Raw genomic sequence first — 17,199 nt, 5'->3', positions numbered from 1 at the left:
TCACCGATTTCCCAGTATCCCCTCGCAGCAACACGGCTGCTTTGGAGGCCGAAGAGGCTTCACCACTGCCCAAATATCTAATTACTCTTCTAGTATCTTGCGCAGACATCTTTTTTGTTTGGCCACTTTTATTTATTTTTAAGGAAATTTTGCACTTATTTTTTACCCTTTGTACTGTGAATTGACTTATATTTAATTGAAATGCGATTTCCCGTGTGGATCTTCCCTCAATCAGTGATTTTTCAATTAATTTTCTTTGAAACTTTGAAATCGGCTTCATTGTTTAAAGATTTTGAATTGTGATGTTTATTAACGGAGGATATGCGATTAAATGGTTCGTACTCGTCTATATAGCTGTTAAAAAAGCTAAAGGTCTCTGGACCAAATATTAGTGTCAATGTCGACCAAAGTGTTCAGTGTTAACATTAGTGGAGCAAGACTGAACCAATGTTATTTAGGATTATTTGATGTACCCCATTTATTTTCGGCAAATGTTTTGTATGGTTTTAATGTTAATGTTAATGTACTTTTTGAAAATAAAAGCCTTCCTTTGAACACTTGTTAGATATTTTGTTTATGCCCCCATTAATACGAATTTCCTAAGTATTGACTCAGTTCTGCACCTAACTGTATATTATGGCATATGGAATATTTGTTTTCGTAATTACAAGCATGTCGCATTTGAAATCCCATTCTCTAAGCTTCAAATTCGAGATTTGATCCATAACGCACACAACGAAAGCCTTTAACCGTACACTTAAAGAAACATATAAATTCCGGTCCACAATACTTAGCATTCTGCTGATTTTCCGATGTTAAATATTCAATATATTTGAAATTACATGTTCCAGACGGGCTTTTATATCGAAAGCTATGTGGGGTGGCTGCATTATAATGCGGTCCAATGGGAAATATCGGGCGGTACTTTAGCCAATAATATTTCCCATGCTTATATACAATATGCAAGGAAGCTAAATGGAAAATTAAATGTTTCGTAGGGTACTTTCTATATTTAAATTGAAAACCGGTCTTACGGTATAGCGACAATAATTTGGGCAATTTTTGCTGTTACGGTTCCTCTATAAAACTACATTATAAATAAAAAGTGAACGTTTACATTTAAAAAAAGTTGAGGGTTGTGGACGTCTAACTCCTTCTCAAGTGGTATAGATAAACCTTTAGCATGAAAGGTTTGAAAACATACCATCGCTTATTCCCTTCCTTTGAAAAAGGAAAATCAAAAGGGATACTTTTTCTCCGCTTCCGCCCTTGACAGGCATATTGGTTGCCCTTTTTCACTGGAATCCCGTTCGAAAGGGGAAATAAATATCTGAGGGGTTAAATGTTACCCTTAAAATAAGATTAAACACTTCCGAGGAGGCGGTTGTTCATTTGTTTTCCAATTCTAGTCCTTTGGGGGCAAATAGAAAGGAGCCCTATGAAGATTTATGGCCAGTTTTTGTTTCTATGATATGGTATAAGTGAGAACGTTATTGTAGTGCCATTTCAGCTTCAGCTCGGTCTTCCAATTAATGGATTTATAGAAAATTCCATTAGGGCAGTGAACCGGATCGTGAGACGTTGCCGGAAAAGGATAATAAGAGCGAAACTTTGAAAAACGACCACTACGGGACAGAAAAATAAGTAGTCGAATTCAATCAGTGTCGTGGAAATGTCGATGGCAGAATGTTTAAGTGAACTAGATTTTTCCAACGATTTTTATCTTTTTTTTACATTAAAACTCGATTAGCGCTAAATTGCTATTTAATGTAATGGAGCACTGGTAATGATTTCGTGTGGATTTAGTTTCGGCAAAAACTTCTATACGAAATATTTATTATCTCTTACTCCATTTTGGGTTATCGACGACGTCATTTTATTGAATATTAGCTTAGAGATTATAATTCATCACCATGCCAGCCAGCGATTGGGCCCTAATTCAGTTACTTCCGGGCAGTTCCCGTGGGATACGACGACGTTTCGCTGCCTCATTTGTAACGTTCCCTATCTATCTATTCCTTCCACGGCACGGATTCCTACTTATGCAAATTAAGACAAATGATTAATCGATCTCCACTTCGCTATTATTTTAATTAGTAGGAACAATCATGGGTGGTTAGCATTTACACTTGCAAATTGGGATTATATATATTTTGGGTTAATTTGAGGGAAGGAATATCTACTTATACAATAGGGGAAAGAGCACTATTTTTGACGAAATGAGAGCCATCGCTTGATACATCCAACACTTATAAACACTGTATCAGTTTATGTAGAGTAAAAAACTAAATATTTGGAGTGTGCATCAGCCACACACATTTCAATGTAAAATGCACAAAGGCGCAAAAAGTGCGTACTGAGTGAGGCAATATGGCCGCCAAATGTTATTAGAACGGTTAATAACTAAATCCTAGCGCTATGGTAGTGATAAAGCCATTTGCTGTTTACAAATATCTGACTCAGCGCTGATAACAGATTAATTTATCCAAAACATACCTCCGATATTTCAAAGCTTTTCCGACTCCCATACGTAATAATCCATATTTTCATAATTCGACAACATCAACACAGAAAAACACTTTCGAAACTGAAATTATTCCATTTTTTACTGAAAAACTTTCAAACGACCGACGATAATTGTTACTGTCACTGCTTGACAGTTGAGAATCGAGATTAATGAATTAGCCGCCACAGGAACGTCTCTCCAATGTGACGTCATCAAGAATACTGACAACATCACTAATTTTGTTTTTTTCTTATTTTCATGTTTCCTCTGTAAGGTACACTTTGCCATTTTTTCTCGGAACCTGACTCATTGAGTTAACAACGAAACGACCAAACAATTTCATTAGCCGGAACTTTCTTCAACGGCACTTTCATGCATTAATTGCTGAAAGTACTGGGGGCTTTCGGCGCGCCACTCTGCCAGTAAAATAAGCCCGATCTGACAGCCTTTCCGGGAAATCTGCTTATGGGAAACCAGCTCGCAAACTCAACTTGGAGAACTAAGAATGTCGTCAAACTTTTGAACTTCTATTAAATTAACTCATTTGTATAATTGAGGTTCAATTAAGGGATGAGGCCGCACAGAATTTGTGATATGCGAAGTTTTATGCAGCCGGATGCTACAGAGGATTGATTGCGGGCACAAATTTGATAATGAGAAAAAAATGATCTAAAAATTACTGAATTCGTTGCATTTGCGCAATTTTAATTTCAAAATAAAAAAATAATTTTTTACCATTTGTGATTGGTATTGTTTCTTAACTCGTGCCGTGTGGGGACGCGATAATTTCATAAAAGGATACTTTTGCTAAAAAACTTGACCATATTTTCATATTTTTGATGGTGTTCCTGGAAAATAACGTTGATAACCGTAAAATCTTTTACTGACTAGAAACAGCAAAGCCTTCATTTCAGCTTAAAATAGAATTAGAAGTAACTCCAGCCGCATGACATGCAACACTAAACACGTAGAGAACACGTAAAAAGTTCCCCAGTATAGAGGCAATATAGCTGCTGACTGTTGGCAAGTAAATTTCCGTTTTTGCCTCCTTTTAGCAGATGTATTTTCCTTTATTTCAGACCATTTTTCCTTAACTCGCGTAATTCCCTCGGTGGTCAGCAGAAATAAAACTGAAATTGAACAATGACAGATGGTCTTGTGTGTAACACCTCAACTCAATGTTTGATATAAAGAAAAGGAACTTTTGAAGTCCATCCAGATGCAATCTCGATATATAGACCGAAATTATAGCCTGAGGAGAAAAGTCAGGGAAACTAAGCCTCGATAAAACTCACTTACGCCCTCGGAAAATCACGTCTTAGGAAGTTGGTCAATTTGGGGGCCATCTGCTTTTAATGCGTTCCCGTTTTTTGCCTCGGAGCCCGAGTTTGACGCGAATTACAATAAGGCCCAGACCCGTCGATGGTAGTTAAAACATCTTTAGTGCGGTGTTCGGGCGATAGGTCACATGTTCGGTAATTTCATCAATCTCGGCGGAAGTTTCCTGCCGCTTTTTCGGCCAAGTGGACCTTAAGCGATAAGAAGTGACGGACGTGCTGTCCAGCAGCCTATAAACTTTTGATACGCTGCAGTGGTCACTAATGAAGTTTACCTAAAAATAACAAGCCACAGCAAACCCCAGTAGACGTGCAAAACCCCCCGGGGTGTCGATTTTCTCGATTATTTATAGTTTTCGCCCCTTCCTTCTAAGAGCTTTCACTGCGTGATTGATGCTAAAGACAAGAAGAAAAATCCTGTTCAAACACGTAGAGAGGCGCAAATTTCATATATCCGACAGGATTTTTTGCAGGTTCAGATTGAGAATTGGGACGCATTCGATGAAATGTTTTGGTTTGTTCTTATCGTAACCGAACAGAGGGAAGAGAATAATTTCACTGCTCGTTGTATACTTCAATATACTATCAATTTCCAAACTACCAAAAATGTCGGAACCAAAACCGATTTTTTTATAAGTATTCCAAAGTGAAATATAGGGCCCTTATCGATAAAAAATTGCTAAAGAAATTGTGCCTTTTAATATAACAGCGCTCATTTTTTCCTCCAAATGGTCGTTAGAATTCCATTCTATGGGAGGTCCAAATGATGAGATGATTTATATGTAGTTTTAAGGCCCTCATTAGAAGCCTCTATGCACTATCTGAAAATAAAATAAGGCCAACTAGTAAATAGCCGGAACGTGTGGTAGAATTGCATGTGTCAAGAGTGTATCATAGAACGGCGCCTCAACCAATTACGTTTCTCGCGTTCAAGGCTGAAGCGGACATAAGTCATTTGGTCTAACTAATTTCATTGAGGGTTTAATTTGATCCTGAGTAATTTATAGTACATTTCCAGCTTTCATGTTCAGCACGGTAAAGCAAATATTTGAACTCGGTCGTGCTGAATTCCCATCTGGACTCCCGTTTCCTGCGGGACTGGTTCAAAAATAGCCCCCCAGCGGATGCAAAACCTTTAACAAATTTCCTCATGGTTCACCGACAAGCATTTAGAGTGTCGACGTTCTACGGGGTCTATGTAAAACGAATTTCCCCATTATTTTCCTATAGCGTCGATTTTTCAGCACCGAAACCTTCCCTCGCAACGGGGAAAATGATTTCCCCGGATTTTTCGACGACGGTGTTGAAATTCATATCGCCGTAATCTCATTACGACTTTCAATTTGTTTTATTTTTAGGGGCGAGAGTTGAATTTTAACATTTTTGAGTATGTCGGGGATGATATGGGCGAAAAAGATATCATTTTATGTGGTTTATTAAACATAAAAATGCATGGCGCGTCGGGGGCGAGAATAGAACGAGGAAGTGGGTCGGATTTGAGAGGAGCCAAGAATTTCTTGAGGAAGAAATACGGTTTAAACGTCTATTGTGTCTAAATGTTCTTAACGGAACCAGGATATGATTTTGTATAAAAGAACTACTCGCACATATTGGCGAAATAAATCGAAACGTATTTAGAAATTGCGTAACAAATCATTTTTCAAAGGATGAGTACTCTTGTTACGTCACTCGCAGCTTCAATTCGATGGTCGAAACTTGAAGTGTCAGTTAGGCAGTGCAAATTGTTTTGTTTGTTTAAAAATATTTAAAAATTCACATTTTCAGAGAATTAAATGGAAATATTTCCGTATTAAAAATGTTTTTCCACGTTTTATGCGAGTGATTATGAAAATCTGGGTACTTGTGCATTAGAAAAGCATAAGAGCGATGCGAAATATGGACATATAAAGCAGGAAAAAAATTTAAAAATGTAGCTTTACGGGATCTCCAAAAAAACATATACCATGTGTAAGTAGTTTCTACTTTGAGCTTCATTTAGCGCCAAACAGAACTGAAGCGTATGTTTTTATCATAGGCGAGGAATCGTAGGCGAGGTTCTACTGTTGCTATGTTCTTGGTTCGAATAATTTCTATCTTAGGAGCACTTCACCATTCTTGAGGTGAAATTATCTCGCAAAGAGCATTTTTCCTTCGAAAATGACATTTTTGCAGGGCATTAAACTGGAAAATCTCTTAAAGCCGCCCTCATAAAACAAACAGTACACCGACTCAGCTTAAAAATGCGCCATGCAGACAGCCATTATACGTTGGTTTAATGCTCTAAAAGTTCATTTATAACGCTGACTTTATCTTGTGCAAGAAGATTTAAGTGGACGTCCTTTGTATTAGAAAATAAATACGTTATCAAGTTCTGCATGAGTCTCCCTTGGGCATAAGCAAATGAAGGAATTAGGGCCGGCTGAACGACTATCGTTCATGTACTACAAAATTTGACAAATAAATTTAACCTGACGTCTTCGGGGGATGTAAAAGGAATTTCCTGCTAAGGCGTTGTACCTGGAAAACGTGTTATTTTTTCCAGGCACAAATTTAGCGTTCATCGCAATAACAACATTATATTGAGCACCACCCTTTATTTATACAGGGTATCGCCCTTCGGCGACGCGTCTGTAAATTATGCTGGTCAGCTATTTAATGGGCTTCGAGATTACAGGGAAATTAGGGTTTTGATGTCCAATCTATGGCAGCTAAAATGTGTGTTCAAGCAGTCGTCTGGACCTGGCATATATGGGCCACATGCTATAATGATTTATTTTGCATGCAGAGGTGCGACAGGCAAAGGGAAATTACCTTATTCTCCCTGCGATTTTGAAATGAACAATTTATCTATTGCCGATATGACGTGAATCCTGCTAACTGAAAATTCCCTTATCCGAGCTCGCAAACATCACGAGACGAGATTTGAACAGATCCTGTTTGAATAAGTTTGACTTGAGACGATTACGCGAAGTCCAGGTTAACGCTCGTTGTCGGTCTTATCTTGTTTTGGCAGAGGACGCCTTTACTACACTTGTTTCATAAGACATGAGCCCAAATACATAGTGATACTTGATCCGAGGGACATTAAAATTGCAAGATGGTGCAGTCCCTGAAAGCTGAATATATTCCGCTAGATTTCCCAAAAGAAAGTGCACAGAGGGATCCGGATGCAATTTAAGAGAAATAGCGGCGAACTGGGAGGTCATTTTCCAGGTGATTTAGACTGAGGTTCCAACTAAATTATACTTAATGGTCGTGTTTTCTCTAGGTGGATTTACGGCTTACCTAATAGGTTTTAATAGAATAAAGGGGTTGTTAGACGAGATGGGAAGAAGCTAATAGTTGAGGGCCATTGCGCTCGATAAACTAACATCAATAAATACTGGTCAAAGCCCATAAATGCGTCGGTGATAACAATTCCAATATTTCAGTTATGAACTGCAAACAATGGAAATCGATTTCCTGCCGGATTGAATCCAGCAGCTTCTTAAAACAAAAACCGTCATTTTTCGAGCGGCACCACCACTGTTGCAATTTGTTTAAATAACTACGCAATAAATAAACTAATGCCATGAAGTGAAACAGATGGGTATATATCGCTATTGCGATGTGTCAACCGCAGGGGACAACGCCAATCAATTTCTGGTTGATGAAAGCACGATGTCGTCTCATGTATGCTCTTCCAAATGGACTTCACCATGCCCGGTTGAGTTATAATTGCACTCTATTGTACCAGCTGGTGGTTAATTGTTTTCCATGTTTGTGGACCGAATTGAAACTTAACACATTTCATTACGCGATTTTTAAAACTCGTTTAAAATTAAAAAGGGGGCAAACGCGATGATTTATTGACATTATGGCGAATAAACAGTTTGTCGGGTCTGGATTATTAAGGAAGCGAACGACGCCAACTGGTAGGAAAACCCGGGAGTCGGCCAAATATTTTTTACCAGCATTTAAGGAAGTTCGACTTAATTCGTTCAAGATGGGAATTGAGCCGGAGCAGCTAAGTCAATACACTCAGGAATAAATCAATCTCGGTCCATGTTTTTAACGAATTCGGACACGACGAGACTAAGACGCGAATAGCTGACCGTACGTTTAAATCCAGACACTTTAAATCTTTTCCAACATCTGGACACAACGTATAATGTCAAAATAACAAAGAAGCCCCAGTTTTAATATCAAAGTATCCATAGACAAAAATGTCAAAACCATGGGGCCGGTATTAGAATCCGTTTTTAATATCCTGCTTTATTGGTATTTTAGAGCCCGTAGCTGGATTTTAATAAGTGTCAGTTTCAGAGGCGCATAGTTTATGTTTTATGTAACTTCTATTGGATTAAGTACTATCGCCCTTAGTTAGAACCTTGAAAACGAGTGATGGAACAGTGTTTGCCTGAAGTATATCCCCAGTTTTAAGTATGAAAGACAGCCCTAAATCCCTCCCTCTCGATAATCCCATAATAAATAATTGTTTCCACAACTCAAATACCTTTAGATTTACTTCTACTTGACACAATGCGGCAAAGTTAGTGGCAATTTGTACGAGTATTATTAATTCACTGCTTATAAAGTTTACGCCACGGGATTTCATAACTCATATAGTGTTGAATAATGTGATTAAGGCTCTGGCTGAAAGTCCCATTAAGTGTTGTAATTTCGTACTTTGTCTCTGGTTTTCGATGTAAGTGCCCCTGAAAAAACGTCCTCTTGACAGTGCTGCACAATTATTATTCAGTGCAATGGAAGCGAGGTGGAAAAGAGCCGTAAAAAACACTTCCATCGAAATCGGGCAAAGTTCCGGGATCCGAAAATAACAGAAATGACACCCAATTTGATTGATTGGATTATTGGGGATATTAATATCGTAAAAGAAATAATGACCTATATTGACTAGTACTGACGCCTATCCGACATGTATAATAACGTGAAAATAATAAAAAATTGATTGGGGCGTGGCTATCAACGTTAAATAATGATTTTGGTTACAGTACGAAAGGAAACGAATTACAGATTTTACGAATGCAACGCTTTACCTATGGGATTAAAATGTTTGGCGAAAAAAGAAGAACAAATAAAGCCCTTAAAACTGAAAAATAAAATACAGTAACCGGCACTTAAAGCTTTTGAGCTAATAAAGCGCCGGTTTTATTCCGAAATAATATTTTGAAGCCCTGGGCTACAGAAGTGTAAGGCTTAGGTAAAGAGATTACAAAGAGTAACAAATTACTACGAGGCATTAGAGGAAATTTAACGCTAATGTTCCGGAAATAGGTTTGTTTTATTTCTAACAGGGATGAATAAAAACCACGAAAGGCATAGCGAGGGGATAGGAGCTTCGAGATAGCAACGTTCCAGTCTTTGAAACACTTCAGAAAATTGAATTAAGTTCCAGTAAAACCAGAATAGAACGGTAATAGAATCGCTTTAAAATGAGGAAGTAAATTTTCAGTTCATGACACATTGGTGAACGTTTTTTTTGTTTTTTTTTTTGGTTGAAAATTGAGAAAGTTAACTCGTGTGGGCAGCAGCAGCAGCAGCAGCCCAATAGCGTTAGCACTCTAGAATGCTGTTGTGAGGTCTAATGGACCGTAAAGACTAGACGGAAATGCATGTAATCTTTTTAACGCTAGGAGCGTGCGGATTAAGCAATAATTACTTTATTAAGTTCTTAAGGCAATAAGTTCCTAATAAATAAGTTTTGCTGCCGACTGACAATTGACACGTTTGTTTAATGCATGCGACATCGATGGATAACGACCCACTTTAACGCTTAAATTTTCAATTGTTCGATTGTAATGAACGGATTTCTTCTTTTGGGAGGCCAAGAATATTTAAAATCAACTAACACGGTATGCCGCCCAACTTCGTGCTCACAAAGCCCCCAAAGACAAGCTATAAAGGCTATAAAACATTTAGTTTTTGGCATCTCCTTTTCCGCATCATGTGGAGGTCTGCTATTGTCATGGGATTTGAATTTTTAATACTGGCAACTCGCATACCTCCGACAATACTCCCATGAATGGCCTGCTGCGTTCACGTCCCAGCATCAAAATTATGATAAATTTCATTTACGTTACATCCAAAATTAAAATTTCTTGATGTTTTCGTTGAGAACCGTGATAGGAACGTGGAATCGGTAGCCCGGGAAAGGTAGGAAAATTATAGACCTAAGGCATAGAGTCCCAATAGAAACTCATTAACTTGCGGATTTCAGACATGGACAATTTAAGACCTGTAAATTTCAACTATTTCGTGTATCGATTGATAATGACTGAAAAAAGTGTAACGAACCAGAAGTGTGTATAATCCTTCTCGCTGGGGTTCAGTGTGGTAATTTGGCAAAATGGCCGCCAAGATAGTTATGGACTGGATGATCACATTCGGCCTTGTCCTGAGTTCGCAGTCTTCAGAGACGTTGTTTTATACAAAAACGATCAACAACCTTCTTGTTAGCTAGTTAAAATTTATTGGTAAAAACGTATTATTTACGTGCTAAAAAATATCGATAAATACCAGCAGAAACGTGGCAAAGCTGGCAACGAAGCACCACATGCTGCAAGTGGTGACAACTAAGTCAGTAAAAAGGGAGTCTGACGTCATACATAAATTAAACCAATAAGAATAACGCTTCGTGGCGAATGGCGCGGTTGCCACATTGACTTGGTCTAACAAGAGACAGGTTTTAATCAAAAGGCTACGTTACATGTGTCCTACAGCCAGCTCAGATTATTAAGATCAATTAGCCCAGGTGTTTGGCAAAAATACAAACAAATTCTTGACTAAAACTACTCTCCATTGTCCTCTTTAATAAAGTCACTAACTCTCTCTCCCACCATCATGCAGGGTGCATTAGGATGATTGGCAACTGCGAAGGGAAATATACTGGCGTCAGCCACTCTTAAATTCTTAATTCCATGTACCCTGCACCTCGCATCAACCACTGCACCCTTAAGAGGGTCCGGTCCCATGGGCACTGAGCCTAGAACCACCACATTTGCACCCTCAAGCAACTATGATTTCATGGCAGTACCTTGAAAATGATTATCTGCTATGGAGGTGTGTCTGATGTAACAAAACCAATACTCTTTGGAGTGATACTCGTGGTTTCGGCATGCGGGCAGTGATTTGTTGATGAACTTGGCATCGACACTTTTAAAAGGCTCAGTATCGACTAATTTTAAAGCCAATTGAACCCCTCGGTAAAGGTTTTCAATATCCAGATTTTGAGGGTCGGAAAGTTGCCTGAAAATATCGTAATTTATTGCATGGTTTGTTTTATAGTGGTGCACCCACCGAGGGTCAATTAAAGGGTACTCGTAAGGGTTGTTATTCTTCAGCCTGATAGTTCCAACCGATTTCGGAAAAAGAAGGATTGTTTGTATGGTAAAAGCATTGGATCCAGCAGTGCCGTTCCATATGGAATTCCACGTCTCATCATCGTAGAAAAAGGTCTTTTTATAGGTTTCTGTTGGATCCAAGTAGGTCAGTTCCAGTTCAATGTCATTATCAGGCTGAAAGTATGTAAATATTAAAATACACAAATGAGACATTCAAACCCGCAGTGAGGTATCTCATAAAATTCTCAATGTTGGTTCTTAAACCTTTGGTGGACCTACTACCTTGTACGATGCTCGACTAGGTCACACATAGTCTTTAGATCAGTGTTGAAACGTATGAAACGGTCCGCTTTAGTTTTTAGCCATACCTCATTATTGACTGCCGCGAACAATAATGCATCACTCCCAGAAGTTCCCAATAATCCCTCTCCTCTAACATATTCCTCCAATTTCTCCTTCATTCCTTTAACCACCTGAGAATCGGAGTGATTTGTCACAAAATAGAGACCATACATTCCTGGCTGGTCTCTAAAAACACTTCCAACCTCCAAGTTGTGAATCAAAGGGATTTCGACCTCCTCTAAATGGCTTTTAGGTCCCAAGCCACTGTGTAGGAGTATGTGAGGCGACCCTATAGCCCCAGCTGAGAGGATAACTTCCCTAGAGGCCAAAGTTCCAAAAATCTGGCCATTTTTGCTAAACTGCACCCCAATTGCAGTTTTGGTGGTCTCATTAATAAGAATTTTTGTTACGTAGCTATTGTCTGAGATATAAAGGTTGGGTCTATGAATAATTGGTTCTATATAGGCTCTTCCAGTATCCCAGCGTTGGCCGTTTTTGTGGACCACTTGGACCACAGATGCTCCCATGGGGCTTGGACCGTTATAGTCTGTGAGGTTGTAGCCCAGGGATTGGGCTGATTGTGTGAAGAGTTTGGTGAAATGTCTAGGAATTTTTTATCTAAAAATTTCTTAATAGGATGTCGTTTTACTGAGGCAACCTGTTGGTAGAAAAATATTCCACATGTACTGGACCATCGAATCCGTGACTATCGTAGTCTACTTTCGCGTCAGTATCGTCAATATTGCCATGAAAACTCTCCAATTTTTTGAAATATGGTAGAACTTCCTGATAGGACCATCCCGGGTTGCCCATCAACGCCATTTTATCGTAGCTCTTCGGAAATCCTCTAGAGTATACCAGACCATTTAGTAACGAAGTACCACCTATTCCTTTCCCTCTGCTGTAGGGGCATGTGTGGTTTATCAACCCTGGATGCATAAGGGTTTATATTCTGAAGCAATATCTAGATGAAAAATTTACCTAGACAGACAGTGCTTTGAGGTGTTGTCCTGTAGAACCAGTTAAATTGGTTGAGAAGCAGAGCGTCTCCACACATTCCAGGAATTCTCACAAAATCATTTGCAAAAGTGCCAGCCTCCACTAAAAGAACGTTGTAATTGTCGATTTCAGTGAGTCTATTCGCTATGACTGATCCTGTTGAACCCGACCCCACCACAATGAAATCAAATTCTCCAAAATCTGCAAGATGTTCATCATTCTTCAATAGTTTTACCATTGTACCGCATTACTATTACCTTCGATAGCGGAGTCATCTTGAGGTTGATACATGCGAGCATCATTAGGAACTTGGAAATTTTTAACCATTTCTTCATATTTCGGAATGAGTTCCTGGTAATACTGTTGAAGCTTGATTAGATGGTCTTCCTCTTGCTTGTAAGCGAATGCTGCGGAAACGAGGCTTAGCAGCAGTGCAAGTAGAGTTGGTAGGGGTTTCATTGTCTATGTGTGTGTGTATGTGTGCAGGGAATGCAAACTATGGAACTACTTTACCATTTTTAAGCAAATTTGTTAACATAAATTTGCCTTTATAATAAAATGATGACCTTCACGCAGTGAAGTTAAGATTATGGAAATGACTAATTCCTCACATTTAAAAGAAACTTCGTTACTTAAACCATATTCGGGTGGTTAAATATTATTGCCAGATGCACAGAAGGAAATCTTAACGAAAAAGTAATTGCCGGCAAAACTGTTAATAAACGAGAAGCCGGATGACATTGAGTTTGTGCTGATTAGGGGTTTAGCCAACAGCCGGGGACGTTTTAATTAGCCTCAGTTCATAACGAAAAACGAAAAAGTTATGGAAATGACAGGAATGAGTGTGGAAAATAAATGGTCTACTCCGGGATTTTGGGTTCTCTGAAATTTCATAGTTTGCCAATAATGGAAATTTTTTCCAGTCGTCTGAAAAAGTTCCACTCAATCTTAAATACCCTTAAGAGGACCAGTCTTGGCAGTGAAATCTACACCGCCATTGGTTCAGGACAAAGATCAAGGCACGCCCACAGTCACGGCCACTGGCCAAGTCTACCCACCCCCAAAGTTATTTGCCAAGTTTTATACACAAATAATTTACTACTATGAACGTTAAATAAACATAAGTACGCATTTCCATAATTTTGTTCGCAGGTATTCAAACACGTGCAGTGATAAGCTCAGTGAGTGCCCACTATAAATGTTAATTTCCATTTATTTCCGCATAAATGTTTACTAATATTGCCTTGATGCGCGAAACCATTTTTCTTGACACAATGATGTGTGCGCTGCATGGGGTTGAGTTTTCTTTAGGCTGTAGATGCGAGCGAAAATTATGGAATCCGAGATCATTCTTCCAGAGATAAAACGGGTAATATCCTGAGGAAACTGAGCTGGGGTTGACAACCCCCCCGTCGTTGGCAAATTACCCAGTTCCTGCAACGAAATCAGGCGAGAAATTGCAGTCAGGAACGCCAGATATTACTTCCTATTTTGAATCGGAGTATTTGGCCCGACCTTTGTTTCTAACAAATTACTCGGTGTGTGCGTCTAAGGGTACGTGTTTGCGAACAATAGTCGCTTATTGTCGGAACGAAAGGGGAGTTTAGGGATAAAGGGAAATATTTGAACTTTAAGGTGAGAGTCCATGTTTCCGTTGGGGAAACCCACCAGAAATTTAGTAATACGTGGATTTACACCTCAAATACCCTTCAATAGTATAATTAGGCTCGTAGCTCTGGGATGTGATGTGTATCTCAGTTTCCTAGCGTAATCGCCCCGAGACTTAAAAGCCGTTTCTTGACATAATGGCGGCCACCAGTCGTTTGATCGTTGCGGCTAGTAATACTATTAAAACGAGTTGAATTGGTTATCTAAAAGCTGTTATTTTTGAAAACCATTTGAAAAAAATAAATGGATAGTTTACTAGAAGCACTCTCCTAAATTTAAGGGTAAATTTGATGGGCAATAACACTGGAAACAGCTTTCATTAAGGGGCCTTTCCCAAAGCTGCATGTATGACTCTCTGCGATTTTCTACTAACCAAAAACCCCAAAAGGCAGATTTAGAAATTAAAAAATAATCGCGTTTGCAGTTTCCTCTGGTTCTCTCTAGCCATAATTCTCCGACTAAATCCCGATTAAAACAATTTGAAAGACTGGCGTTGAAAGCCCATCTCACAGCGCCATTTTTAATTCCCCAGTCGAAATCGATTCGGACTTTTCAATCTAAAACAATGTACGTTTCATTATAATCTACTCTAAAATGCAGTTCGGTCTTATCAAGTTTTGACAACACTTGTTCCCTATAATATAAAATAATTTGAAATGAATTCGGGGTTTGCTCTATCTCCTAATTGCCTGAGCATAATTGAGGGCCTAATTTAACACCGATTCATTTAAATGCTAAAATCGCGGTACTGAATACCAAGAAGTTTTCGACCCGAAATTGTTTGGCTAAATGCAGAAATGGCTTGAATAATAAATTTTCTATATTCACTCGTAAAGTGTCGGAGAACTTTACTACTCTGGAACAAACTCCTAAAAGTAGCCATTATTCGATATCGAGCAAGCAGGGTTGCATTTTAGTGCTCGTTAAACTCCGACTTTACCTTCTCTATAATGAAACAATTAGGATCAGATTATGTTCAGGCCATAAGCAGTCTTCATGAAGTGTCTACTGATATAATATTCTGTCTGTACATTCAATTCCCTGATAGTAAATTGGAGCAGCAATTACTATCAAGACGTTGTAAGCTGAACTTAATTGAGCAGGTAAGATTCAAAATGCTCAATTAGAGTCGGCAGAGGCATGGAATGGAATTTTGCATTTAGATTGAACGGCGATTTCTGGATGTTTCTTGAATAGAGGCAAATTTCCAGCAAACTTCGACCGAAATCATTTTCATTTAGTGCGGCTGCTTCATTAATTTTTTTGTGCGGCTTTGTAAATGTATTCGCAACGTGAGAGATGCTGCTGCTTGTGGACACCCTGTAAATATGACCGCCCATTGTTCAGTGCGAAGGCCTATGTGTGATAACAATGCCCGTAAGGAACGAAGTGATATTATGCTGACGAATTTGGTTTGAAAAATACGCTCTAAGCTAGGCCATCATTACTTTTCCGCTCTGTCCGATTTTTTGGCGATACGTTGGATGGAAAAGTGCTTTTTGCGTGATAAATTCGCCCTGGGAATTGCTCCCTACATTCAATTCGAAATAAACTCCAAATGTTACGGTTTATTACATTTTCTTGTGTACATTATGATACATTATCTCCTTATCGCCATTTCCTATCTATTCTCATAATCATCAACAGCTTAGTCCCGGAAAAAATAAAATACTTCAATGATTCTATAATAATCACCATCTGAAGCTGGTGGTAGACGAATAAGTGGAAGGGCCACAGCAGCTGCAACCCACCACATAGGTGGTATGTCCGCAGGTGTGGACGGAATGCACGGCGTAATCGGGAATGACTTTGCCAGGTCCCGGGGGGGGTGGAACGTATTGTGGAGGAGCTGAAGCAAAGCGATTACATTACTCAGACAGTGAAAATGAGATCTTTATGTACCAGGAAATGGAGTGTACGGAGGAGGCGCGGGAGATGAGTTGTAGTGGTGGTGGTGATGGTGAATCTCTCTCTTTTGTTCCGTCACTGAAATGTCTCTGCTGCAGTTAAATACAAAAATACGTAGGTTTATATACTTACCCACGTGTTCTACTTTCACAACCTTTTTGGCAGGAGCTTTCCAACCCAACGGTTTGTGAGAACAGTGAACGTAAGGATCGCAGCAGCAATAATGGTGATGATGCATCGTTGCGATGGAACTTCGTATAGTCAACTACACTACGTCTGAATATCTCTTATTGCAACGTATCCGTGAGATTATTGGTATCTACCTATGCTGATAGAGTTTATCTCTAAATACTGTTTACATTATATATGTTGTTCAAACGTTTCGTTATCAGTGATTCACGAAGGAACCATCAGATTTTTTAAAATTTAATGAAGTGCCCTCGAAAGCCCTTTGTATAGCGGCAAAGAATATCTCATACGGCGGGTAATTTATTAAGGATTTAGCCGTTGATCTTGGCGTTATCATCGTACGTTTCCATTTCCTTAACCCGAGCTTTGCTCTAAATTATCCCTCATTCCTCTTTTCTTTTTAGAGCAGTCCATGCATGGAAATATATAAATAAAATAACCAGGAAGGATTATTTCGGTTTTCAGTTACACAATAAATTCCCTCTCATAATGCAAAATTGAAAACAACGCCTTGAAACAACGCGACTGTGGAATTCAGAGTCCGCATCGCTTGACCTAATTCTCAGCCATTGTAATGTCGCGAATTTCTTTAAGACACAAAAGGCTCCACCCCCTTCGAAGGGCGAGCAAATCAAGGGTATTGTTTCAAAATGTAAACGAAATTAAACGAAAAGGTAATTATTAAAATTTCAGAGCAATTTGCTTGAATCTGAATTTTAACGAGCATTATTGTGTTGTTGCGATCTCTTTGGAGATTAAAACGTAAATAATTTCTGAACCATAAGCCAACCCCTTTTTAGCCCTTATAATTAACAAATCTTAGTAGACGTGGCAACCTCGCGACGTTCGTTTGTTTAGGTGTCAAAGTAAAAATTCCTCGCAGTAGGCGGCAAGCCGAATGTGCAAA

At 38.9% G+C, this 17,199-nt stretch overlaps 3 protein-coding genes across 8 annotated transcripts in view; 1 reads left to right on the top strand and 2 right to left on the bottom strand.

Annotated features, from left to right (window-relative positions):
• Positions 1-17,199, top strand: part of LOC136347580 (potassium channel subfamily K member 18) — a 164,882-nt gene that overhangs the window by 99,911 nt on the left and 47,772 nt on the right. The window lies entirely within an intron of this gene.
• Positions 9,806-13,237, bottom strand: LOC136347521 (glucose dehydrogenase [FAD, quinone]-like). Of its 2 annotated transcripts, XR_010733502.1 has the most exons (9): positions 12,785-13,237; positions 12,510-12,728; positions 12,187-12,457; positions 11,555-12,131; positions 11,143-11,360; positions 10,880-11,091; positions 10,363-10,828; positions 10,141-10,302; positions 9,806-10,081 (listed from the first exon to the last, which is right to left on the bottom strand). XR_010733502.1 is itself a non-coding variant. In XM_066297584.1 (7 exons), exons 1-7 carry the CDS (start codon positions 12,984-12,986, stop codon positions 10,635-10,637), a joined length of 1,893 nt encoding a protein of 630 aa, XP_066153681.1. In that variant the 5' UTR covers positions 12,987-13,237; the 3' UTR covers positions 10,313-10,634. The 2 variants fall into 2 exon arrangements, 1 of the variants encoding a protein (XP_066153681.1); XM_066297584.1 differs by lacking the exons at positions 9,806-10,081; positions 10,141-10,302 and having other exon boundaries at positions 10,313-10,828.
• LOC136347522 (uncharacterized) lies at positions 15,744-16,405 on the bottom strand. The gene is made up of 3 exons (XM_066297586.1): positions 16,236-16,405; positions 16,098-16,181; positions 15,744-16,044 (listed from the first exon to the last, which is right to left on the bottom strand). Exons 1-3 carry the CDS (start codon positions 16,339-16,341, stop codon positions 15,887-15,889), a joined length of 348 nt encoding a protein of 115 aa, XP_066153683.1. The 5' UTR covers positions 16,342-16,405; the 3' UTR covers positions 15,744-15,886.

This window comes from Euwallacea fornicatus, chromosome 29 (assembly GCF_040115645.1).
Source record: "Euwallacea fornicatus isolate EFF26 chromosome 29, ASM4011564v1, whole genome shotgun sequence".
In the NCBI taxonomy this organism is placed as follows: domain Eukaryota; kingdom Metazoa; phylum Arthropoda; class Insecta; order Coleoptera; family Curculionidae; genus Euwallacea; species Euwallacea fornicatus.
Note: the sequence above shows the minus strand (reverse complement) of the source record. Positions and strands in the feature narration are given on the sequence as shown.